This window comes from Pan paniscus, chromosome 2 (assembly GCF_029289425.2).
Source record: "Pan paniscus chromosome 2, NHGRI_mPanPan1-v2.0_pri, whole genome shotgun sequence".
NCBI classification, from domain to species: Eukaryota; Metazoa; Chordata; class Mammalia; order Primates; family Hominidae; genus Pan; species Pan paniscus.
This window is the reverse complement of record NC_085926.1, coordinates 127,297,142-127,323,873: the sequence shown is the minus strand read 5'-3', so window position 1 is coordinate 127,323,873 and position 26,732 is coordinate 127,297,142. Positions and strand designations below refer to the sequence as shown.

The 26,732-nt window shown below is 49.1% G+C and overlaps 1 protein-coding gene across 7 annotated transcripts in view; it reads left to right on the top strand.

Moving 5' to 3' along the window:
- EFCAB12 (EF-hand calcium binding domain 12) overlaps positions 1-25,963 on the top strand; it is a 65,891-nt gene extending 39,928 nt beyond the window's left edge. For 3 of the 7 annotated variants that reach the window (XM_055110428.2, XM_055110424.2, XM_063602569.1), the window contains 2 exons: positions 1,270-1,477; positions 10,590-25,963. In XM_055110428.2, coding sequence (XP_054966403.1) covers positions 20,229-21,986 — 1,758 coding nt within the window. In that variant the 5' untranslated portion in view covers positions 1,270-1,477; positions 10,590-20,228 and the 3' untranslated portion in view covers positions 21,987-25,963. Of the gene's footprint in view, positions 1-1,269; positions 1,478-7,131; positions 8,433-10,589 lie in introns of those variants that run through there. The other 4 variants (XM_055110426.2, XM_063602571.1, XM_014344378.5 and 1 more) reach the window with 4 other exon arrangements.
- Positions 25,964-26,732: the final 769 nt, after the last annotated feature.

The following is a 26,732-nucleotide window of genomic DNA, read 5'->3' as shown; positions in this document are numbered from 1 at the left end:
GAGTGATAAATGAGACTAAACAGTGTTCTCATGCTTGGTGATTTTGATGAGAACATACTACATAAGAGTTAAGAGCATTATAATTCCCTTTATCACCATATAAACATGTCACTTATCCGGAAAGCATACAATTTATTTGTACATGAGAATGTAAATTTAAAAATTTTCTGAAAACTAGATTAAATCTTGAGAAGCAATTTTCAAGTAAACAAAAACATGCCATGTTAATCAGCACTAGATCTCCCCCACCCCCCACATAATGTGTATGTACACATTTCTCAAATTCAGACTGCAGCACAGCTGTCTCCTTGGAGGCGTCAGGGGTTCCTAAGCCTAAATTCTACCTCTAGGGTCTTGATCCCTTAAGGGTTCATACTGAGTTAAAATTTTGTTATCCCCGGAAGCAGAGATGCACTGACTCTGGTGATCTCAGTATGAATGTGTTATGAAATCTTCTAGGTGTCTGTGGTGGGGCCTGAGGGAGGGTAGGAAAGGTGATGAGCAAAAGGCAGAGGGAGCCTGAACACCCTGGGTCTCAGGTACGGAGTGAAGAAATCACTAAGGTGAAAAGACAGGCTGGGGCCCAGGAGCTCGTCCAAGTCCTGATGAACAACAAGTCCTGGGCAACATCACAGGCCACCAAACACACCTTCAGCTCCAGGGTCGAATAGATGGTGGAAGAGCACAGCCATCTGGAAAAGCAGAAAAAAAGTGGGGAAGATTTTCTATCTTGAACTTGTGAGCTGGAGAATTACCATTAGTAGCCCACGAATAGATTATGGCTGTTGAGTCCCTTCATAACACACTGAGAGCCACTTTTGACACTCCCAGAAAAGGCAGGTTAACAAAGCCCCGTGATGGAAGGAAGACCCTCATTGCCTAATGTACCCAAGCCTCTTTGAACCTTGCTTAGACTGAACTGCAAATGTCTTGACTGGTCTGGGCTCCTTAGTGCAACTCCTTCCCACAGAAGCCATCAGGAGCCTGGTCCAGGAAGCTCCTCTCCTACACCTGCCTTAAAAGGCCCAGCTCTGCTGGGGAGTAAGGTTCATGGGGGCCATCCCAATGCAAAAGGGAATCTCTGCCATCACCCACTGCAACCACATGGTAGCCACTCTGCAGCCGGCAGGCGTGAGGCATGCTGCGCTAACATGGGAGGGCGGAGGCTCTGCCTGACTTCCCAGAAGCCCAGTGAGAAGTCCAGGACAATCAGCAGGTGCTATGGGAAACTTGGCTGGCGTTCACCATGTCGTCCTGTATGATCGGCAGGACCAGCTCCTTCCTGAAGACACCAATTCTTGGCGGCTCCTGACAAGGATTGAGAGGATTTGTGGGGGACAGCCCTGAAGCCCTGAGCCCTCAACTCAATGAAGGGATTGTGCTGGTGCAGACCCACAGCCATCCAGCTCTGTCACTGATGAAGGTCTGAACTGCCATACTCTGCCCCTTTGGTGTCAGCCTTAAAGGTCGGTTTTAGGTGAGTTTCAACCAGTGGCTGTAGATGGGTCCTTTGTTTACCAGTTTCCCCACATCCTTTCTGAGGCCATTGCTAGTTTTTGTCTGCACCAGTCTTAGGGAAAACAACCTGGACACCATGGGTGAGATCACCAGTGGGCTCCAAGACAGAGCATGGGCCTGGGACAGGGTGGGTTACCTTGGCATACTCTAACATACTCAAACCTCATTTCTTTTGGGATGATCAGACCCAACAGCAGGTCATGGGGGCGACGAAGTCCAGTGGAGTCCAAGGAATGAGAAAGACAGTTTGAGAGAGAAAATGGGACCAGGGGGCCATCACAAGTGTGGAGGCTGCAACAAACAGGTGGTGAGGATGTGGGGGTTGAAAGGAAACGGTGTATCAAGTGAATGAGAAACATATGGCTACTTGAGATCATGGGAATGCTAGAAGCAAGGAGCAGCAAGTCTAGCAAACATGCAAGCCCTGCCTCAGCTTCTCTCCCAACACTCAGCTTTTCTTCCAACACATTTCATGTGCGAGGTTCTCGTGCCCACTCCTCTTGTACAGTTTGGCAGCCTCATGGAGCTTCCCCTGGTAGGAAAACACATCTGCCAGAAACAGGTCATTGTTGGTCTCTCCCCGCTTCTTCCTCTCCTGGAAAAATTAGAAGCAAAGGAAATGGCCTCTGCAGCCATGGGCAGGAAGCAGCCTTTACAAAGGTTAGATGTGGCTATTTCAAGTGAGGCCCCTGGGCCTTCCTACTGGAACCTGGGCTTGGCTCCTGGCTGTTGTCTCTCTCCCCTAGGTTCCCGCTGGGAATGCTTGACAACAAAAGCAGGCTTTTACCAGACAAGCAAAGATCAAAAAAAGATGCAAACCTTTGTTAGTTTAATGGAAATTCCTCAGGGTTGCTTTCCTGTGTATTCCAAGGCTATGACGGAATAGTTTGAATAGTGTGTGCTCTGACTCATCCATGACCCCTAAGCTCCCAAGATCTCCCAAATCCGCAGGCCCCGTTTGGCAGAGTTGTGGCTCATGGGGATGACAGAGCAGGAGAATGTTTAGGGTTTCTGCCCAAGAGGGAGACCAATAAAATAGGATGACAAGTCTTACGATGTCCCTACTTCTAAAGAGAAGGTAAGAAATCCTGCATGCTGAACATCCACTAGGTTCTGGGTATATACTTTATACACACATGGCCCCTTTATTCCTCTCAGTGACCCTCAGGGTAGGTCTCACTACCCAAGTGTTAGAGTGAAGAACGCTGAGACTCAAGAAGAGGAACAGGTCAGGGTCAGACAGAGCTGGAATTTGGACGCAGTTCTGTCTGACTCCAGATATTCCTTGTATCACACAATACTGTCTTCCGAAGCAAGTGATTGTCCCCAACACACACACACACACACACACTCTCTCTCTCTCTCTCTCTCTCTCTCAGCAGAGCTGAGGATAAAGAGGAATATCCTGCACACTTCTTCCTTCTGTGTCAGGGAACATTCTCTTGTCTACAGCTCGAGTATTTGTAAACACTCAGTAGCACCCAAACCCTGAGCCCTAGCAGTTTCCTTTTGCTTGTTTACTAGCAAGAGTAGCATGTCGGAGGACGATGAGACATTGAATCAAACTCTTAGACAAGCTGGTGAAAGTTTTAAGGACTGCTGGAGGCAACATGCTTCCATACTGACAGAAATCATCTTTCAAAAATCCTGCACATATTTCAGGCTTATGAAACAAACTAATTCCTAATAGTTGGAAATGAATTAAAAGCTTGCGGTGAGATAAAAGATAGATTTTGGCTGGATGTGATGACTCATGCCTGTGATCCCTACACTTTAGGAGGGCACAGCAGGAGAATCGCCTGAGCCCAGGAATTCAAGACCAGCCTGGTCAACATAGCAAGACTCTCTCTCTGCAAAAAAAAAAAAAAAAAAAAAAAACCTCCCAAAAAAAGGTTTTACTAGGCATGAAAATGAGTCCATTTCCATTCTAGGCCCCAGGATATCACCATGACCAATAAAAACAATCTGTGGCACTCAGCAGGTGCATGTCAACATGGGCAGGTTCTTTCTCCCCGTCAGCAGGACAAGAACATCTCCCCTATCCAAAAGGCACCCACTGAGGATCCGCAGTTCTCTGGAATTATGCTGAGCACCCAGATGTGTGCAACTAAGCCCTGAGCAGTCGATGTGGAGCGCACTTGAAGGCACTTCATTTTTTTTTAAGATACACTCTTAGGAGTTTACTTTAACCCACTTCCCAGCTCATAGCACACGAGGAGAGGCAGACATTTTGACCTTGGTAAGACCTGACAAATGACAATAGTTGGACCCCACAGCAATCATTACTTTTGTAGACAGCAAAATTATGCTCCTTGGCTTCAGGTGAAGACCCCTAGATCCAGGCCAGTGGATTTACAAGTGAGAGTCAGCAGCACTGGGTATTTCAGGCAATAGCTCTGAACAAGCCCTTTACCATGCGGGTAGGTAAACCCCAGAATATACAGATGCCCCTTATGATACATGGGTGGGGAGGGTACATGGCAGAGAGAGCATAAGCTTAGGAGACAGAGTGGATTTGAATTCCACTGAGCTTTTGGCTGTGAACCCGTGGGGACGTGGCATATGTCTCGCTGAGCCTTAGTTTCCTCCTGCATGGAATAGGGGGAGCAATAGTACCTGCCTCATTCAGCTAACGTGAGGATCTAGAGCAGCATTTGCATAAATGACGCGTGGGGCACAGAGCAGACTCAACACAGAGCAGCTTACGTTATGAGGCTTGGCAGGCTGGGAGCTCCTGTCGGCCTCTCTCCTCAGCTCTGTGCCCACTGAGCTCGGCACAAGGGTTGGCCCATGACAGGTGTTTATTATGTGGAAATAAATGAGAAGGACAAGACATTTGCTGATTTCTTCACTGTTTCCAACTGGGAATTCAAATGTATCTCACATTCCCATACTCTCACAATAAATCTGTTCAGGAGAAAAAATGTGTACGCCTTTTAACAGACAGCACTGAGATATACAGAAAGTAAGAACTTTCAGGCCGGGCGTGGTGGCTCACGCCTGTAATCCCAGCACCTTGGGAGGCCGAGGCGGGTGGATCACGAGGTCAGGAGATCGAGACCATCCTGGCTAACACAGTGAAACTCCGTCTCTACTAAAAATACAAAAATTAGCCGGGCGTGGTGGCGGGCACCTGTAGTCCCAGCTACTCAGGAGGCTGAGGCAGGAGAATGGCGTGAACCTGGAAGGCGGAGCTTGCAGTGAGCCAAGATCGTGCCACTGCACTCCAGCCTGGGCGACAGAGCAAAACTCCGTCTCAAAAAAAAAAAAAGAAAGAACTTTCTGTCTAAGGGCAGGGCGTGGTAGCTCAAGTCTATAATGCTAGTACTTTGGAAGGCTAAAGTGAGCTAATTGCTTGAGCCCAGGAATTTGAAACCAAACTGGGCTACATGGCAAAAGCCTGACAATACAAAAAATACAAACAAAGTTAACCAGGCATGGTGGTGTGCACATGTGGTCCCAGCTACTTGGGAGGCTGAGGTGTGAGGATTGCTTGATCCCAGGAGGTCTAGGCTTCAGTGAGCCATGATTGTTCCACTGCACCCTGGCCTGGGGAACAGAGTGAGACCCTGTCTCAAAAAAAAAAAAAAAAAGAGAATAAAAAGAATGGTGTCTACCACCACCAAGCACCCAGTTTCATTAGCCCACTGCAGGCCTATTGGGTTTGGATGACAAACTGAATATTCTCAGCCAGGAACAGTAGGGCTGGGAGTTGCTCCAGAACTCTGGGGCACTCAGTTCAGACTGTGGGCCTTGCTCCCCAGGTCCATTTCTGGGGAATGGAGCTCAGCTCATGTGCATTTGGCAAACTCCTCCAGCACTATCAGATTACTGGAGTCTGAGAGGATGGTGACCAGCTATCCGCCACCAGGAGGATGCAAACCAGTTCCTGAGAACCTACTGAATCCTCACAGCAGCCTGTGACATAGGTCCAATCCCTTTTCACAGACAAGAAACCCAACCCTGGAGAGATCGGGAACCCATCTGCCTCAGTCAGTTACCACGTGACAGCTCACACTGCCCACTGCTGTCTCCTACTGTGTGGCCACTCTGCCCCTGGAGCAAGGCTGTGGCCCAGATGCCCAGACGCCAGTGAGCTCTGCTCCCGTGTCCTCAGGGCTTTTGCCTGCTGATATGGTTTGGCTGTGTCCCCACCCAGATCTCATCTTAAATTCCAATGTGTTGTGGGAGGGACCCTGTGGCGGGTAATTGAATCATGGGGCAGGTCTTTCCCATGCTGTTCTCATGATAGTAAGTCTCACAAGATCTGATGGTTTTAAAAAGAGGAGTTCCCCTGCACAAGCTCTCTGTTTGCCTGCTGCCATCCATATAAGCTGTGACTTGCTCTTCCTTGCCTTCTGCCATGATCATGAGGCTTCCTTAGCCATGTGGAACTGCAAGTCTAATTAGACCTCTTTCTTTTGTAAATTGCCCAGTCTCACGTACATCTTTTCCAGCAGCGTGAAAATGAACTAATACACCTGCCACAAGGGCTGCCCCTGAACCCTGAACCCCAAGTCCACTTTCTTGACAAGTAAGAATGCTTCAACTTTTACCTCAATGCTGCTGATGGGTCTTGTACTCTGATGAAAGCCTGTGGGGAAGAAACAATAAAATCAGCTGCCTTCTTGGCTTCAAAAGTGGGTGATTGGCTGGGGGTGGTAAGTCAAGCTCACCTAGACAGTGAGCCACAGAGGAGAGGAAGGGAGCAAGCACAAATTAATCATCGTGCGTGCAGGAGGTTATACCACCCAGTGAGGCGCGGCTTTATCCCCGAAATTGGATCATGCAAAGAACAGCAAAGACATCCCGGTTGCATCAGTCATTTTGGGATCAGGTAAAACAAAACCGCGATGCCACAGTCTGTGGTGGTGCCTCCTTGGGAGACTCTCGAGCCAAAGAAGAAGCCAGTTTGACCCTCGGCGGAGGGCGGGGGGGCGGGCAGGCAGCATCACAGCAGGAGAGAGAGAGATGCATGGACTGATGAGAGACTGCCTATACATCTTGGCGACATGGGTAGAATGCAGGGGACAGCTGTGCCTACCCAGTGGTGCCACAGACACAGGGGACCCAGAGCCCCTGGTACTGCAGAGGGAGTGGAGGAGGGGAAAGCTGAGAGGGCATAAAGACAGATTCTTGGAGAAGGTGGAGGGGTAGGGAATGAATCCCGCCAAGTCTGTGGAAGGCAAACTCTTATATAAATCCTAAAATTGCAGCCCTTGCCTTGAACTCACAGTAAAGCCAGAGACTTTAACTCATGGACCTCTAGAAGTTTCTGAGGAACAAGCAGACTGGTGTTAGCTAAGCTAGTTTTGCTGCTTTCAGATTCTGCCCAGGGTTTGGAGGAGCACAAGCCACCAGGTCAGGCTGCTTTCAGGTGGCTTTGCTGTCACCATTTATTGCCCCATTCAAAATGGGCTGACCTGTGCCTAGAGGAGGCAGCAGCTCCGAAGCCCTTTGAACCAAACACGCAGAGCAATCCTGACCACTTGCAGCCTCTGCTCAGCAGCATGGCATCCTCCCTCCTGAAAAGACCTCAGGGGATGACCGAGTCCCCAGCCTCTGGCTGCCTTGCAGGTGACCACAATGCAACTTTATCTTTTCATCCCACAGGACCAGGCTTCCTGTCAGAGACTGAGGACCCAGGAAGAAACATGTCTCAGCCCCTGTCCCCCTCCACAATTCAGAGGCCACATTCTAACAGGGGAGGCCGACCAATTAAACAGATAATGACACCTCCTAGAGCTAAGAGCTCTCTGACTATGAACCAGATGCCTGGAGAACACGGATGAATGGTCTGAGCATGAGCAGCGGTGGGAGGCAGCGTTAAGGGAGGCATCAGAGTCAGAACCTGGCAAACAAGTGTTTGTGAAGAAGAATTCATAGAAAAGGGCAATGCGGGCATCACATGGGCTAAGGAACAGAGGGGTAGCAGTAGCTGTTGTGCCAAGCTGCAGGTGTTATACACTACCCTCTAGATCTGGGTTTCCTTAAAACACCTTGAGAGGACAACCCTGCAAAGCGCGGCACAGTGGCCAAGAGGGAAAGGAGCATTAGAGGTCTCAGTCCTCGCTCTGAGCCTACTTCTCTGCTTCTGGGCTCCAGCCATCTTTGTGGAAAGGGGGCTGCTAGTGACACCCTCTCAAGGGTCTTTCCAGCTCTAGGTCGGCTGTGCTGGAGTCTAGGATTTGCCCACTGAGAAATCTGTTTCCAAGTTCCTTCAACCTGATGCATCCTGCAGCATCACGGCAGCTGTTCAGAGTGGTCAGAAGGCCCCTGAATGAGCTCAGTAGAGGGAAGCCTGGGAACAGGGAGGCACCTGCAGCTCTACTCATGGCCTGGCCAGAGCTCAGCAACTCTTCTCTGCCATCTAGTGGGGATGGCATACCATCACTGGGGACCACCCTGTGCAAACTGGTGAGCCTGAGTGCCTGTCACAGAGGGAAAGAAAGGCGGGGGATACAGGATTTAGATGAAATAGCAACTCCTACCCTATTGTCAAAATCATCCAGCTTTTTCAAAACATCATATTGTACTGATTTTTTTTTTGTTTTTGACAGAGTCTTGCTGTGTCACCAAGGCTGGAATGCAGTGGCATGATCTCGGCTCACTGTAGCCTCTGTCTCCCTGGTTCAAGCAATTCTGCCCCAGCCTCCCAAGTAGCTGGGACTACAGGCATGCGCCACCACACCCAGCTAATTTTTGTATTTTTTTAGTAGAGTCAGGGTTTTACCACTTTGGCCAGGCTGGTCTTAAACTCCTGGCCTCAACTGATCTGCCTGTCTCGGCCTCCCAAAGAACTGGGATTACAGGCATGAGGCACCGTGCCTGTCCCATGTTGTACTTAATAGATATTTACCATATACAATTATTTTTTAATTTAAATAAATCAATGAACAGTGTTATTTTTTAAATCTTGTGGCTTTAATACACCCTTTCAATTCTCAGGGAGTGTTTTGGGGATACAGGCTGGGGAGTTAAATGAATGAATAAACTTAGTTGTTATCCATTCAAATATTTGTTGAGCACCAACCTGTCTAAGGCACTGTGCTAGGCAGTGTGCAGTGTTATTAAGATGAGGTACGTGTTTGGTTCCCGGGTGTAAGGAGGTGACAATCTAGAGGGAAGATTCTTAATTTCATTCTGTGCCCAAAACAACACCTATTCTGGGGATTTGTCATCTTCCTCCCTGCTGGCATTTCTGGGTGGGGCAGGAGAGGGAAGCTCCCTCCATGGGGATGCCTCCTCCCTCCTCTGAATCTTACAGCTTCCTCCATCTCCACTTTCCTACACTGGGGACATCTAAAAATATAATCTTGATCATTGTGTAACAATGTTCAAGTAATGGCTAGCATCTGCACAACCATCCCTGCTTTAAATTCCCCTTTACAACATCTCAGTTAAGCCTTGTGACTGCAGTGGGCATTCTCACTACCCCCATTTCAGAACTGGGAGGACCGGGGCTCTGAGGGAAGCCGCTGGCCTGAGGTCCCAGAGCCCCTTACGTGACACAGCTGGCTCTCAGCCGGCTTCTGAGTCCTGGTCTGGTCCAGTCTCCTCTCTTCATGCCTACAAGTCTTGACCTAACCCAAGGCGGGCATCACGTCCCTCTTTGCCACTCCTTCAATGTCAGCCCAGGAATATGGACAAAATGAGCAGCTCATTAATTGACTGTGGGGAGATAAAGAGGGAAGGGGTAGGGGAGTGGAGGTTGGAAGCCATTCCTTTCTCCATCTGAGGTTCTAGATGGAAACACAGCTCAGGAACATACCTGGGCTTTTCCTTATGTGCAGAAAGGGGTCAGATGTTTTCAGCCATCTCTCTAGCTTTCATAGACTAGGCCAGGAAAGGACACAACTAATCAAGTCCATGAATCCCGCCATGAAGGTACGTGGGAAGTGCCCACATTGCTGTCAGAATCAGAGACCTTGACCATCTCTCCCACCTTAGTTGGCAGATGCTAAGAAAAGCAGCATTGTGTGCAGCATCATGGCCAGTGACTACACCGATAATAAAAGCCGCCATTTACGGAGTGCCTGTGATGTGCCAGGCTACTAGCCAGGTGCTTCCCATAGAGAACAGCTAATAAGAGTGACAGCCAGAATCTGACATGCTGCTCCTGGGTCAGCCTTTACAGGCATCCTCCCATTTGATCCTCACAGCTTTGTGAGGATGGGGCCTGTCATCACCCTACGTCTATAGAGAAGCAATCTTAGAAAGGGTGTCACCTACCCAGGCCCACAGTGAGGAAGTGGCTAAGATACAAGCCCAGGTCAGCCTAACTCCAGAGACTGCTGCAGTCTATGGCCTCTCCGTGCCACCTGCGTCCCCATCTGCCTTCTTAAGGGACCCCACAAGGACCAAACTCCAGCTCCTGCTGGCTAGATGCTTACCTTCTTTGCTGTTTCAAAATCTAAACCTTCTAGCGCTTCCAAGGCCAGTGCACGCCAATCAGTGTCTGTGACACCCAAGCAAGCAATCTGGTAGGCTTCCTTGAACAGTTTCCTATCCAGGTAATGGTACATGGGAGCAGACTGCAGGATTTCATCAAGGGAAAAAAAGAAGACTGTTTTCAGGGCCATGGAAAGAACCAGATGCATATAGAGCCTGTCTCCAGATGCGTGGGACGATTACCCATGCCTGGGGAGCAGCCCTGCAGCCGCCAATCAGCACCCTGCCCAGCCTGCCCAGCCCACCCTGTGTGCTCCGTCCTGCACCTCTCTCACGGCTGGGCCACTGTGCTCCACAGCACAAACTCTCTGCCCATCCTCCCCTCCTTCCCACCTGCAGGCCTGCCTCGCCATAGGATGTCACCCTCACCTGGAATGCCTTTGCCCATCCCCACTGTGCCTCTGGAAAATACCTATTTGGCTTTCAAGGCCCTGTTGAAATGTCACCTCTTCTGGAGAGTCCTCCTGAGCCCCTCAAGCCCCCACCCCAGGGGAAGGAGTCTCAGCTTCCTCTGCCCTTTGTCCAGATTTCGGGTTGTGATGCAGTTACAGGCCTGTTCCTACAGCAAGGCGGTGCATAGCCCGTGGGCAGTGATGGGTTGTACCCGCCACCTTTGGCAGGCCCCCAGTCTACGTTTGCTGACAGAATGAATGAGTTCGTGGGAGGAAGCGGTCTGGAATGGCCTCTTGTTCCAGGGACTGAGTCCAAGAAAGGTAAGTGATTTGCTCCAAGTTACCCTGGAAGCCTCTGGAAACAGGTCTCCTGCTCCCTGCCCTGGGGACAGATGCCCTCCTACAAGATGGGGTTGCCTTGCTGTGAGTGCCCATGAATAGTTCCTAACGACTTCTCTTTCTTAGGTTTATAAAGGGCTTTTGACTGTCCCCATAGTCCTGTACAGTAGATATTATTTCTCCCTGGCTACAGCCCAGGAGACCGAGACTCAGACAGGACAACTGACCTGTCCCAGCAAATAGCTGGCATTAGCCAGAGGTGACTTGACTCCAGGTTCTGTGCCCCTTCCTGCCACGTATGTGGTCGTGTGTATATGTGCATATGTGTGTACATGTTACTGGTGGAGGGTCTTGACCACAAGCCATCAGGTTCTTGGTGTTTTCAACAAAGAATTGAACAAAACACACAAAGCAGTGAAGGAATGAAGCAACAAAAGCACAGATTTATTGAAACCAAAGTACACTCCACAGAGTGACAGCAGGCTTGAGGAAGTGGCTCAAGAGCACCAGTTGCAAAATCTTCTAGGGTTTGAGTACCCTCCAGAGGTTTCCCATTGGTTACTTTGTTATACCCTATGTAAATGAAGGAATGGTCCACAACCATTGTGATTGGTTGCAGGAGGGGACCAATCGGAGGTACTTTTTTATTTTTTATCTGCTATGTAGTGCAAAGGGAGTAGCCTCTGATCCTTTTGTTACTTGGGTGTGAAGAGGTGAGGTTTTCCTTTTGATTCAGTTCTAGGAAGTCAGCATGAATCGGCCTTAGGTTCCCTCCCTCCAGACCCTATTCTCCTGCGTCATGCGGGAACAAGAACGAGTCTGAGTTTGGCCGGGATATCTTCAACAAGGAAAGGCCTTGCCCTTGTTTTAGGCCAGCCAGTGTGCTTCGGGGGCCTGCATCTCTCCTGGCTTCCTGGGCAGGAAAGAGCAGTCACCCGGGACCTCTGTGCTAATGGTTCCCAAATGTGGATGTGGAAGTGCTGTTTTCTCTGTTTGGGGTCTTTATCTTTGAAATTTCCAGTCCCATCTTTTAGTTTTAGTATTGAAGGCAAGTTTTTTCTCTTTAAGCTTGTGTAAACCAAAAGTAAAACTCTAAGCCCTCTGTGCCTCCATTGAATGAACCCCTCCCCTTGGAGAAGGGGAATTCCAAAAAACCCCTAAAAAACTAGTTCCAACCATCATGGGCATAAGGGGTCAGACTTGCCTCATTTTACCCTCCTCCCTTTAGAGTTTAGACACAATAGACCAGTATTAACGAGAAAACTGGGGTCTCAAGAAAGACAAAACAGACTCTGTAGCAATGAGGCAGGATAGTACAGTCTGGAGGCAAGGAACTTAAGGCCAATTCATGCTGAATCAAGGAAAAACACCAAGGTCTGGGGGGAAGCAGGGAATCTGAGGCCAATTTGTGCTGACTTCCCAAAGCTGGATCAAAAGGGAAACACCTGGGTCTGGAGGCAGGGGCCCTAAGGCCGGTTAATGCCAACTTCCTGAAGCTAAACCGAAAGTAAAAACCCAGCCCCCCATGCCTTAGTAGCAAAGGGTCAAAGGTTACTCTTTCTACAACCCTCCCCCTCCCACCATGGCTTAGACAAAAAGGGAGAGTGGCTTGGAGTGGCCATAGGCCAAGCAGGGACCATCCCCTCATCTGCATAGGGTGCCACTCACCTCAGTGTTTACTTAGCCACAGACCAAATCCTTCAACTATATAAGGGGTAAATGATAGGAACCTCAAAAGGAGTACTTGAAACCCAGAAAACTTTGTAACTGGGCCCTTGAGCTGCTCAGGCCCAGTCCCACCCTGTGGCATAACTTCTCTCTTTTATAAATCCCTGATTTTGGTACTTCGATCCTGTGTTTCATTCCTTTGTTACTTAGTGCATTTTGTCCAGTTTTTTGTTCAAAACACCAAGAACCTAGACAACTTACACCCAAGGCCCTCCTTCCAGTAACAGCAATAGAACACCATATTTCAACTTGACTCTGATATACCATTGATGGCAGTGGCTGCCCCAGATCACTGCGTTTTGGACAATGAAATGTAGCCAACTGTTCAACTGTAGCTCCCAACTGCAGCAGGGAGACGTGGCTGGGGTTGCACACTCCATGAAGCCCTTCCAAGTTGGGGTGGGAGCTCCCCAGGTGCCACTGCAGCTGCCCAAACCATTGGGTTGCAGACCTGGGCCTCCCACTCCACAGAGCAGGCAGGAGCCCTGCCCTCTGGGGCAGGGCTGTAGCTGCCCAACTTGTGGCTGCACGTCTGAGCCTCCCTGTGCTCTTGGGAGGCCAGGAGCAAGCAGGATCCCTGCCCTCCCAGGCACAGCTGTAGCTGCCTAAACCATGGCTGCAGACTCAGGCACCCCTGCACTCTTGAGGGCCAGGAAGCACCCCTTGCCCTTGCAGGCTCAGCAGTGCCTGCTCCCATTGCCTGGCTTCTCCCTGCTGTTGTTGCCCACTCCAGTCTTGGAGGAATGTTGGGGCCAAGCTCAGGTGTCATGAAGGCAGCAGGAGGCAGACAGATTCCTGGATGGAAGGGGGCCGGTCCCCAGTGAGGCCCCACCTTCAGGCCAGGGAGGGTCTGAAGGCTGGGAGCCAAGGCTGCCAGTCTCATGGACTGGACTGGGAACTTGTGGTGCCTTTTCCAGGCCCACCCAAGTACCAATCAGCATACACTTTCTCCCCTCTGAGGCCCATAAAAACCCCAGGTTCAACCAGAGCTAAGCAGACTATGGGATGACCAGCTGCAGAGAAGAGCTACCCTTTCTGCTGAGAGCTTCACAGGCCTGCAGAGATGTTGGGACTACCAGCTTCAGAGAGGAGCAACCCACTCCAGGGCTTCCTCTCTGCTAGGAGTTGGGCAGATGTCAGGACGACCAGTAGAGAGAGGAGCTACCCTCTCCAGGGGCTCCAATCTACTGAGAGCTGCAGAGACAATGAGATGAACTGCCTGCAGAGAGGAGCCACCCTCCCAGGGCCTCCTCTCTGCTGAGAGCTGAACACTCCACAGGACCACCTGCTTACAGAGAGGAGCTACCCATTGTGGGTCTCCTCTGAGCTGTTCTAACACTCAATAAATCTCCTCTTCATCTTGCTCACCCTCCACTTGTCTGCATACCTCATTCTTCCTGGACACAGGACAAGAACTCGGGCAAAGGCGCCACTGGCCACAGACGTTTCTGGCCAGAAAAACGACACCCCAAAGATCCCATAACAGCATCATGCAACAGTAGGCCCTTAAGGAAATCAAAGTATTTTACCCCAAAATATATTTTGTTGACATATTTTGAAATGGGCCTGCAAAGCTTTCTCTTGTGTGGGAAAATTTGCATTCTGTAGAGAATCTCCTTCTCTTACTAGGTCTTTTCTGGAGAGGCTGACACTTTTTAAGGTCAGACAAGAGACATTTGCCATCTATTCTCTCTGAAGCTTGCTACCTGGAGGCTTCATCTACATGAAAAGAACCTGGGCTTGGCTGGGCACTGTGGCTCACACCTGTAGTCCCAGCACTTTGGGAGGCCGAGGTGGGTGGATCATGAGGTCAGGAGATTGACACTATCCTGGCTAACATGGTGAAACCCCATCTCTACTAAAAATATAAAAAATTAGCTGAGCATGGTGGTGGGTGCCTGTAGTCCCAGCTACTCAGGAGGCTGAGGCAGGAGAATGCCATGAACCCAGGAGGTGGAGCTTGCAGTGAGCTGAAATCGCACCACTGCAGTCCAGCCTGGGCGACACAGTGAGACTCCATCTCAAAAATAAAAAAAATAATAATAATGTTATCATTAGGATTATCATTATTTGATTCATATTTTTACTACTCAACAAATGTTAAATGATAAACATATACATTAGGCTGGGAGTGGTGGCTCATGCCTGTAATCCCTGCACTTTGGGAGGCCGAGGCAGGTGGATCATCAGTTCAGGAGATTGAGACCATCCTGGCTAACACGGTGAAACCCCGTCTCTACTAAAAATACAAAAAATTAGCCAGGCGTGGTGGCAGGCGCCTGTAGTCCCAGCTACTCAGGAGGCTGAGGCAGGAGAATGGCATGAACCCAGGAGGCGGAGCTTGCAGTGAGCTAAGATCGCACCACTGCACTCCAGCCTGGGCAACAGAGCGAGACTCCGCCTGTAGTCCCAGCTACTTGGGAGGCTGAGGCAGGAGAATGGCGTGAACCCAGCAGGTGGAACTTGCAGTGAGCCGAGATTGCGCCACTGCACTCCAGCCTGGGTGACAGAGCAAGACTCCGTCTCAAAAAACAAAAACAAAAAGAAAGAAACAAACAAAAACCAAGCTGTGACCCAGCCACCTTGGGCACATGTTCTCAGGACCTCCTTAGGCTTTGTCAGGCCATGGCCCTTGACCTTAGCAAAAGAAACCTAAGGTGATGGAGACTTGTGTCAAATACTTTTTGGTTTATAGCCATTTACCCTCTGACAGCAAGACGTGGCTGCTCCCGAGAGCTTATCTTTTCCACTGTGCCATCCTTCTCACCTTCCCCTCCTTTAGCCGGGCAGCAGGCATGGGCTGGGGAACAGGTGACCTAGCTCAGCTACATCCTAGGCTTGTGACTTAGGGTAAATCTATTAACTTTTTTTTTTTTTTTTTAGATGGAGTCTCACTCTGTTGCCCAGGCTGGAGTGCAGTGGCGTGATCTCAGCTCACTGCAACATCCACCTCACAGGTTCAAGCGATTCTTGTGCCTCAGCCTCCCAAGTAGCTGGGATTACAGGCATGCGCCACCACGCCAGCTAATTTTTGTATTTTTAGTAGAGACAGCATTTCACCATGTTGGCCAGGCTGGTCTCAAACTCCTGACGTCAAGTGATCAACCCACCTCGGCCTCCCAATGTGCTGGGATTACAGGTGTGAGCCACCGTGCCCAGCCTAAATCCAAAATTCTGTTTGGATGCCCTGCCCAGCTCAGGCTACCATGGGCAAACAAGAGAGGTGCTCCAGAATTGAGGAAGCACTGGGCAAAATGCAGGCATGATCGTTAACCTCTGTAAGTGGACCCAGGTTCAGCTACATGAGCCAAACAGGAAAGGTGAGGGCTGGTGGGAAGAAAAGCAGGTTTAATTGGAGAGCCGGCAAATGGAGATGTCAAACGAGCATTCTAAAGGAGCATCTTACCTTTTCAAATTGACCATAGGGGTTTTAAAGTGAAACTTGGCATGGGAGATATGGGAATGGTGCAGGGCACAGAGTCTGTGTCTTTGTCCCCATGGCTGTCTCAGGTCATTGCTGGTCTGGAGGTCTGATTGGTGTTATTGTGACTTTGGCCCAATGGTGGTGGACTAATTGTTCATGACTTCCCCTAAGCGGGAGTATTCCACAGAGGCTCCATGCCTGGTTTGTTTCAAGATTCGCCTCTGGGGTTTCTTAAACAAGAGCATAATTAGATAAACATGCATTGCCGGAGAGGAGTGTCTACAGAGGGAAGGAATGAAGGGGTGAGAGTGGAGAGGTGAAAGAAAAACAAAGTAGGTGATTTTTAAAACTGAGGTCCCAGCAGCCAAACAACCACTGGCCTCGAGATAAGCAACATTAAAACCATTTACACTCCTCTAATGTTGACTGACTGACAACCGGCCCCGTTCTACCAGCCACAGCTACGGCTTTAATTAGACAAGAGACTGATTTCAGTAACTTTCCCCTGATAAAAAGACCACCGAGCTTGCGTTAGTTCTGGCCGGTCTACAAAAATCACACACTTGGATGCCTTTGTGTCCCGAAAAAACCTTTTGACATATAGGGCCTAATTGTAACACATTTAAATGGTCCCCACTCCAAACTGAACATGGGTCATATGTCACATGCGTATTTGTTCAATACACATGTCAGGACCACCTTCACGAGCATTCATAGCTCCTCCCAAAGCCTGTTAAATATGTATAATTAGCCAACCTGTCCTCAGATCCCCACTGGAGCTCTGGGTACAATTGACAGTGGGAAACATGGACTATAATTTTGACTGACCAGCCTGAACAACAAAGTGAGAGCCCGTCTCTACAAAAAAATCAAATTTGCCCTGGGTGGTTGCACACACCTGTAGTCCCAGCTACACGGAGGCTGGAGCAGGAGGATCACTTGAGCCCAGGAGGTCGATGCTGCAGTGAGCCACTTTCATGCCACTGCACTCCAGCCTGGATGAAAGAGTGAGACCCGGTCTCAAAATGATAATAATAAATTTTAAAGAGACTGAATGTTGTGTGTACTTCCTGGATAACTCCAGAAACATATTCTCAGCCCTGCGAGACATACACAAGTAAACTAGTGCTATGTCTGATCCCACAATATCTAAATCAATGGCTTTTATCATGGTTTGTATCAGGCCCCTTCTGGTGGAAAAATTGCTCATGATTTTGGCCATGATTATACGAACAGGCTTATTCTTCTGCTGTGGACTCTATTGCTGTTGTGTGCCATGCATGGGAATGCAGGACCAGTTCTCCCAGGGGCTTCTGGCCCTTTGCACCATGATGCTTCAAAAGATTTTGTCTGTAAGTTCAGGGACTTGCAAATACTTTCAACTCCAAGTAGATCAGTTCCATTCCACAGCTCCCTAACTACTCCCCTTTTCAGTCGGAAGTAGCCAGAATTCGTATATTGCTCATTTTCCATGGAAATGGAATGGAACTTGACAGTAAGGATTTTGTAACCAGAGACTTCAGTTTTGCTGTTTTGGTTACCGTGGCCTTAGAGCATAGTTTGAAGTCAGGTCATGTGATGCCTCTGGCTTTGATCTTTTTGCCTAGAATTGCTTTGGCTATTGGGGCTCTTTTTATTTTTTATTTTTTTTATTTTTATTATTATTATTTTTTGAGACAGAGTCTCGCTTTATCGCCCAGGCTGGAGTGCAGTGGTGCACTGCAAGCTCCACCTCCCGGGTTCACGCCATTCTCCTGCCTCAGCCTCCCAAGTAGCTGGGACTACAGGCACCCACCAAGACGCCTGGCTAATTTTTTCATATTGTTAGTAGAGACGGGGTTTCACCGTGTTAGCCAGGATGGTCTCGATCTCCTGACCTCGTGATCCACCCGCCTCAGCCTCCCAAAGTGCTGGGATTACAGGCGTGAGCCACCGTGCCCGGCCTATTGGGGCTCTTTTTTTCTTTTTTGGTTACTTGTTGTTAAATCAAGTTTAGCCTAAAGCTGCCTTCTTACATATTTTAAGTTCAGCCTAAAGGTTTCTCTGTACATTGTGAACTATAACAAGTGGAGGTATAAACGGACCATAGCCTACACTTGTGCCAATCACTGAGTTTTGGACAATCAAATGTAGCCATCTGTTCAAACTGTATTCAATAAGGCAAATGCCAACCTGTAACCAATCCAGCTGTTTCTGTACCTCACTTCTGTTTTCTGTACATCACTTTCCTTTTTCTGTCCATAAATCCTCCACCACTTGGCTGTGCCAGAATCTCAGAGTATACTGGCTCAGGAGGCTGCCCAATTCACGAATCATTCATTGCTCAATTAAGCTCTTTTAAATTTAACTTGGCTGAAGTTTTTATCAATGTGAATTTTAGAATTTTTTTCTAGTTCTGTGAAAAATGACATTGGTACTTTGATACGAATAGTGGTGAATCTGTAGATTGCTTTAGGCAGTATGGCCATTTTAATTATATTGATTCTTCCAGTCCATGAACGTGGAATGTTTTTCCATTTGTTTGTATCATCTGTGATTTATTTCAGCAACAAAAAACAACCCTATTAAAAAGTGGGCAAAGATATGAACAGACATTTCTCAAAATAAGACATACATGCAGCCAACGAACATGAAAAATGCTCAACATCACTAATCATCAGAGAAATGCAAATCAAAACCACAATGAGACACCATCTCGCATCAGTCAGAATGGCTATTATTAAAAAGTCAAGAAACAATAGATGCTGGCGAGGCTGAGGAGAAAGGGAATGTTTATACACTGCTGGTGGGAATGTAAATTAATTCATACACTGTGGAAAGCAGTTTGGAGAGTTCTCAAAGAACTTAAAACTACCATTCGACCCAGAAATCCCATTACTGGGTATCTATCCAAAATAAAATAATTCTACCAGGGCAGGCACAATGGCTCATGCCTGTAATCCCAGCACTTTGGGAGGCCAAGATGGAAGGATCGCTTCAGCTCAGTTTGAGACCAGCCTGGACAACCAGGGAGACCCTGTCTCTGCAAAAAAAAATTTAAAAATTAGCCAGGCATGGTGGTGCCTGCTTGTGATCCCAGCTACTTGGGAGGCTGAATTGGGAAGATCAATTGGGCCCAGAGAGTCAAGACTTCGGTGAGCTGTGATCACATCTCTGACAGAGCGAGATGCTGTCTCAAAAAAAAAAACAAACAAATCATTCTGCCAAAAAGACATGTGCACTCACATGTTCCTCGCAGCACTATCACAATAGTAAAGACATGGAATCAACCTAGGTGTCCATTAATGGTGGATTGGATAAAGAAAATACGGTACCTATACACCATGGAATACCACGCAGTCATAGAAAAGAACAAAATCATGTCCTTTGCAGCAACATGGCTGCAGCTGGAGGCCATTCTCCTAAGCGAATTAAAACAGGAACACAAAACCAAATACCACATGTTCTCACTTACAAATGGGAGCTAAATATTGAGTACTCATGGATATAAAGATGGCAACAATAGACGCTGAGGACTACTAGAGGGAGGAGGGAGAGAGGGGAGCAAGAGTTGAAAAACTAACTCTTGGGTACTGTGCTCAGTACCTGGGTAATGAGGTCATTCATATCCCAAAGCTCAGCATCACACAATATACCCATGTAACAAACCTGCACATGTGCGGCCTGAATCTAAAGCAAAAGTTGAAATTATTATTATTCTTATTATTCTGAGACAGGGTCTTGCTCTGTCATCCAGGATGGAGTGCAGTGGCAGGATCACAGTTCACTAAAGCCTCAACTTCCTGGGACAGGGGCCGTCCATGGACATCTCTGCAGAGCAGCAGCCCCTTTCCAACCTGGGCAGCTTGCACAGGACTGCATGAACATCGCCTAAAATCTTCCCCACAGGCCAGGCGCAGTGGCTCACGCGTGTAATCCCAGCACTTTGGGAGGCTGAGGTGGAAGGACTGGTTAAGTCCACGAGTTCCAGTCCAGCCTGGGCAACATAGCAAAACCCTGTCTCTACAAAAAATACAAATGATAGCTGGGCATGGTGGCACGCTGCTGTGGTCCCAGCTACTCAGGAGGCCGAGGTGAAAAGATCTCTTGAACCCAGGAGGCGGAGGTTGCAGTGAGCCGTGATTGTGCCACTGGGCGACACAAGGGAAAAAAAACATCTTCCCCGCAGCCCAGCTCTGAGCATCACCAGTGACTCTGCCTGCCACTCCCCACTTGCTGTGCTGTGGCCACCCCTCCATTCCTTCCCACCGGCCAAGGCCAGTCCTGCGACCCTCCTTCAGTGTACTTTTCAGGTCCTGTGCAGCAGCTGGTCCCATATAGGTTTCCTGCCCCATGGCCTGGAGTGGCCCCTGCGGCCCTTAGGAACCTGCTCGCCCATGAGGACACCCTGCCCCCATCTGAGTCAACCGAAGCTGCCCAGGGACACCAGGGTACCCTTCCCTCTACTCCAGGCAAAGCCACCAGGACCTCTGCAAGCAGCTGGGATGGGGTGGAGAAGCAGCCCCCACGTGATTCTGGGAAAACCCACACACCACACACATATGCCACACGCACACCACACAAACACAGATACACACACACCAAACACACATACACACACCATACACACACCACACACACATACACACACACCATACAAGCATATACACATACCACACACATCACACATGCACCAAACACACATACACACACACCACACATACAGACATACCACACACACCACACACACACACACCAAACACACACATACATTACACGCCATGCACCTATGCCACACATACACACATACCACATACACATACAGCGCATACATACATCACATATACATTCACCACACACTACACACATACACGACACACCCACACACACCACACACCCACCACACACACCACACACATACACATAAAACGTACATACTATCCATACCCTCACCCACACCACACACTATGCACATATGCCACACACACAACACACACATACACACCCAAACACACCACACATCACACACCCACAGCACACACCCATACCACATACATACATATATACAAACACCACACACATACACTGCACACCACACACAGATGCCAAACCACACACCATATGCATACACATACAATACACACCACACCCACACCAACACCCACACTCACATCACAACCACACACCACACACACCACCCATACCACATCCACACACACACCACACACACACACACCACATACCACACACATACATATACACCACACCACACACCACATTCAGACCACACGCTACACAACACACCCACAACATACCACGCACAAACACAGCAAACACCACACACATACACCTATATCACACACCATACCACACACCCACACACCACACACCCCAGCCACTCCACATCCACACACACCCACACCACACACGTCACACACACACCTGCATACACACACCACACACATGCACATACACAATACACACGACACCTCCACACCACACCCACACCCACACTACACACATCACACACCTACCAAACACATCACACCCACATCACACATCACAACGTACACATATACCACACACATACAACACCCATACTGCTCACACTACACACCTACCACACATACCACATCCATACAACATGCATTCACACACACCACACTCACCACACATATACACACCGTACCGCAAATACACCTACACACACCACACCTATACCACACACAAACATATCACACACATACACCACACCACACACATACACTCTACACATATGCACATGCACATCATACACATTCACCCACCACTCCCTCCACACAGTACACACATACACACCATACCACACAATATACACACAGCACACTCACATATACCACACACATACACACCACACTCATCACTTATATCAAAAACACACTACGCACAGCACATCCACACCACACACATCAAAACACAATGCACACTCCCCCCCCCTTATCATTTATAAGCAGTTACAGAGTTGTTTCAACTGTGAGCAAACCATGACCAGGGAAGACTGTAAGGAAATTCACCGTGTCCCCTCACTGACTTCGCCTTGGGGGGCCTCTCCAAACTCTTATTTCTCTTTCTGCTTCCTTAGACTTTCTAGATCAGAAACAACATCACGTCTGTAACCAACAACAACCTGAAAAAGTGACTTTCATAAAAATCCGGGGCTAGATTCCTTTCCAGATAACGAGGTTGAGAGTGTGAACTGAGCGCCCCAGGTCAGGGTGAACGCCTGGCAGGGAAGTGCACCTGACTCCTGACAAACAGGCAGCTGAAAGGCCAAGAGAGTGGGGAAGAATGGCTGCTAGCCCCTGCTCTCCAGGCTGGGCTGCTTTCTGGAAGATGGCACAGCAGGGAGGGCGAGCAAGCCGGCCCAGTGTGGACACCTTATGTATTCCACCTCAGCCTCCAAAATAGATAGGAAGTGCATGCCACCACGCCTGGCTAATTTTTAAAATTTTTGGTAGACAAAGGGTCTCACTATGTTGCCTAGGCCAGTCTGGAACTCTTGGCCTCAAGCAATGCTGGGATTATAGGCCTGAGCCATCGTGCCTCATTTCTAAGTGTGTCCTCATTTCTAAGTTAGAAATGATAATTTCTTGGGACGATCCAATGAGATCACAGGCGTAGGAGGGTGAGTTAACAGTGGAAAGCCGTAACATGAGCCTGGAAACAAAAGTATCAGTCCCCATCTTGGGGACCCCATCATGCCAGGACCCCGTTCCTGGTTCCCCGAGTCCTGCCTCACTGCACCGCTTCAATGACAAGCAGCTGCATTCAACTCACCTTTGGGGTACTGCCTGTGAGTTATGCTGTTTACTCTGCACAACAAACGCGTGAGGCAAGTCTCACTCTTCCATCTGCAGCAGGGGGAATGGGAGGTCCTCAAAGAAACAGAAATTGGCTCCCCCAAGGCCACATGGCCAGGAAGGATGGTGACCAGAGCTCAGACTCCAGGCTCCCGACCTTCCCTGTGTACCCACCAGTTCCCCTGTGCCTTTGTGTGCTATTTCCAAGCTGGGCAGGAGTCCTGGGGAGGAGACGTAGGGAAAGACTGATTTAAGATTTCTTTCTTCTTTTTTAGAGACAGGTCTCACTCTGTCACCCAGGCTGGAGTGCAGTAGTGTGATCAGAGCTCACTGCAGCCTTGAACTCCTGGGCTCAAGGGATCCTCTCACCTCAGCCTCTCAAGTAGCTGGGACCACAGGTGCACACCACCAGGCCCAGCTAGATTAGTCTTGAACTCCTGGCCTCAAGTGATCCTCCCTCCTCAGACTCTCAAAGTGCTGGGATTACGGGTGTGGGCCATTGCGCCCAGCCTGATTTAAGATTTCATGTGCAAAGTGCAGACCCACGAGGTCACAGGCACGGCTGTGATATCCATTATCCTGGACAGAAGCACCACATTTTTCCCCAAGTAATGTTTCCCCTTTGGAAAGCTTTGTCCACAGGGGAAATAGCATTTTCATTTCCAGGATTCCAGTACAATAGGGTGTGTTCTAAAAAACACAAAAATCACAGTGCTATGCATCTGTGTTGCTGAGAGAGTTCACTTGTAGACATAAACCCTGTGGCTTGTCGGATAGCTTTGTTACATTAAAATCCTGCTAGTTAGGACAAATGGGAAAATAATGTGGGGAAATTATTATGGAGTACTTTAAAAGAATCTGCATATTGGGGGATGGGGGAGGGAGAGTGACAGGACAAAAAGCTAATGCTTGCAGGGCTTAATACCTAGGTGACAGATAGGTGCAGCAAACCACCATGGCACACGTTTACCTATGTAACAAACCTGCACCTTCTGTATATGTATCCTGGAACTTAAAGTAAAATTCTAAAAAGAGAAAGAAATACATTATTTTCCAATCCACAATGACACTCCAGCCAACTGCAGCCGCTGCCAAGAGTCGTCTTGCTTCAATGCTTCAGACGTTGTCTCTATCCACTCATTCTACCACGTGCAAAAGTCTGTGCTGGCACCTCACACCTATTTGGATGGCTCCTATCAAAAAACAGACGCTAACAATTGTTGGCGAGGATGTGAAGAAATTGGAACCCTATGTACTATTGGTGGAAATGAAAAACAGTGCAGCTTCTATGAAAACAGTATGGTGGTTCCTCCAAAAATTAAGCACAGAGTTAACGTATGGTCCAGCAACCCCACTTCTGGGTATATACAGGAAAGAAATAAAAGTTGGGTCTCAAAAAGATCTTTGTACATCCACATGAATAGCAGCATTACTCACAACAGCTACAGTGTGGAAGCAACCCAAGTGACCATCGATGGAGGAATAAACAGAATGTGGTGCACCCATCCTTATAGTCAGCCTTAAAAAGGAAGGAAATTCAACATGGATGAATCTTGAGGGCATTACTCTAAGTGAAATAAGCCAGTCACAAAAGAATAAATACTGTGTGATTGTCCTTAGATGAGGTCCCTGGAGCGGTCAAACTCATGGAGACAGAAAGTGGAATGGGGGTTGCCAGGGGCTGGGGGAGGAGGAATGGGGAGTCAGTGTTTCATGTTTGGGAAAATGAAAAGTTCTGGAGATGGATGGTAGTGACGGTTGTATGATAATGTGAATGTACTAATACCCCTGACTGTACACTCAAAGATGGTTACGATGGTCAATTTTATGTTATGTGCATTGCACCACAATAAAAAAGGGACTCTGTGAGCTCATCCTCCAGGGTGGAGTGTGTGCGGGCAGCCTGGGGAGGGAGCACAGCTGGAACATGAGGGAGGGCCGAGTGGAGGATGAGCTTGCAGCATCCATGCCTGCGCCCTCACTGCCCCACCGTGGAGTGCCCCGGGGGGGTGCCCTGGGACAGGGAGGCCACATCTGAAGCCAGGCAGCACAGCTGGACCGAGCCCCCCAGTAGGGTCAGCCCTGACCAGGGGCCGGTTCAAAGTCAGCAGGGTGGGCAAGAGTCACACTCAAACCAATGCCCCAAGGAAGCAGCACGAGAACCAGCAGCAGCTTCCGGGCTCAAAGCAAGTGACTCAGCGCACCGACTGCCCTGGCTGCCTGGGCTGTGGTGCCACTTGTCATCAGAGGGATGGCTGTTGTCCCTTTGGCTGAGCCCAGGTGAGGCAGCCAGCTTACATTCAGGGGTGGGAACACATGTGGGCAGACACTGGACTCACACTCGGCAGGCGAGAGGCACACAGCCCACGAGGCCCCAAGAAACTAAACCCTCCCGTTCCCAATTCAGGCACGAAGAGAGATGGAGGCAGATGGTGTCCACTAGTCCAGTTGCACTTGCTTGCTCTGTCTCCATCTCTCTCCCTCCCTCTCCTTCTCTCCAATACAGTAAATTAGCGTAGATTAAATGTGCCTGGCCTGCAATTCCCTGTAATGTATTCCTTTCCCTGGGCCCAGCTAAACCGTTAGCCGATATTTGCTGCACAGCTGCAGAATCATTCCCCAAGGCCTCCGTGCACGCCAGCTTCCTCACGCAGGCTGTGCTGGGGCCTCCTTCCAGACCAGTGCAGCCTGTACAATTCCAGGGAGGCATCGGCTCTCACAGCCCAGCACCCCCATGCCCTCCCTGCCCTCCCATGTGCCTGGGGCTGGGCTCTCCCTGCAGCACAACCCTGCCTCCGTGCCCTCTAAGAGGACCACACCGAAGGCCTCCAGTTGGCCTGCACTTTGGATTTCTAATACCAGCTGCCTATGCCAGGGGCTTTCCAAGTCCAAGTCCACAGCTCCTTCCTCCTGAGAACCTGAGCGTGAATAACCCAATGCATCCCAGGGAGGATGGGCCAGTTCTGGATGATGCTGTGTGTATTTCCTCAGTGATATGGTTTGGCTGCATCCCCCACCCAAATCTCAACTCGATTTGTATCGCCCAGAATTCCCACATGTTGTGGAAGGAACCCAGGGGGAGGTAATTTAATCATGGGGGCCAGTCCTTCCTGTGCTAGTCTCGTAATAGTGAATAAATCTCACGAGATCTGATGGGTTTATCAGGGGGTTCCGCTTTTGCTTCTTCCTCATTTTTTCTTGCTGCCATGTAAGAAGTGCCTTTCGCCTCCTGCCATGATTCTGAGTCCTCCTCAGCCATGTGGAACTGTAAGTCCAATTAAACCTCTTTTTCTTCCCAGTCTCAGGTATGTCTTTATCAGCTGCCTGAAAATGGACTAATACAGTAAATTGGCACCAATAGAGTGGGGCATTGCTGAAAAGATACCCGAAAATGTGGAAGTGACTTTGGAACTGGGTAACAGGCAGAGATTGGAACAGTTTGAAGGGCTCAGAAGAAGACAGGAAAATTTGCAGCCTGACTATGCAACAGAAAAGAAAACCCCATTTTCTGGGGAGAAATTCAAGCTGGCTGCAGAAATTAGCATAAGTAGCAAGGAGCCTAATGTTAATCCCCAAGGCCATGGGGAAAATGTCTCCAGGCTATGTCAGAGACCCTCATGGAGGCCCCTCCCATCACAGGCCCAGAGGCCCAGGAGGAAACTGTGGTTTTGTGGGCCATGCCCAGGGTCCCTGTGCTGTGTGCAATCTAGGGACTTGGTGCCCTGTGTCCCAGCTGCTCCAGCCATGGCTGAAAGGGACCAATGTATAGTCGGGCTGTGGCTTCAGAGGGTGCAAGCCCAAGCCTTGGCAGCTTCCACATGGTATTGATCCTGTGGGTGCACAGAAGTCAAGAATTGAGGTTTGGGAACCTCTGCCTAGATTTCAGAAGATGTATGGAAATGCATAGATGCCCAGGCAGAAGTTTGTTGCAGGGGCGGGGCCTTCATGAAGAACCTCTGTTAGGGCAGTGCAGAAGGAAAATGTGGGGTTGGAGCCCCCACACAGAGTCGCTACTGGGGCACTGCCTAGTGGAGCTGTGAGAAGATGGCCACTGACCTCCAG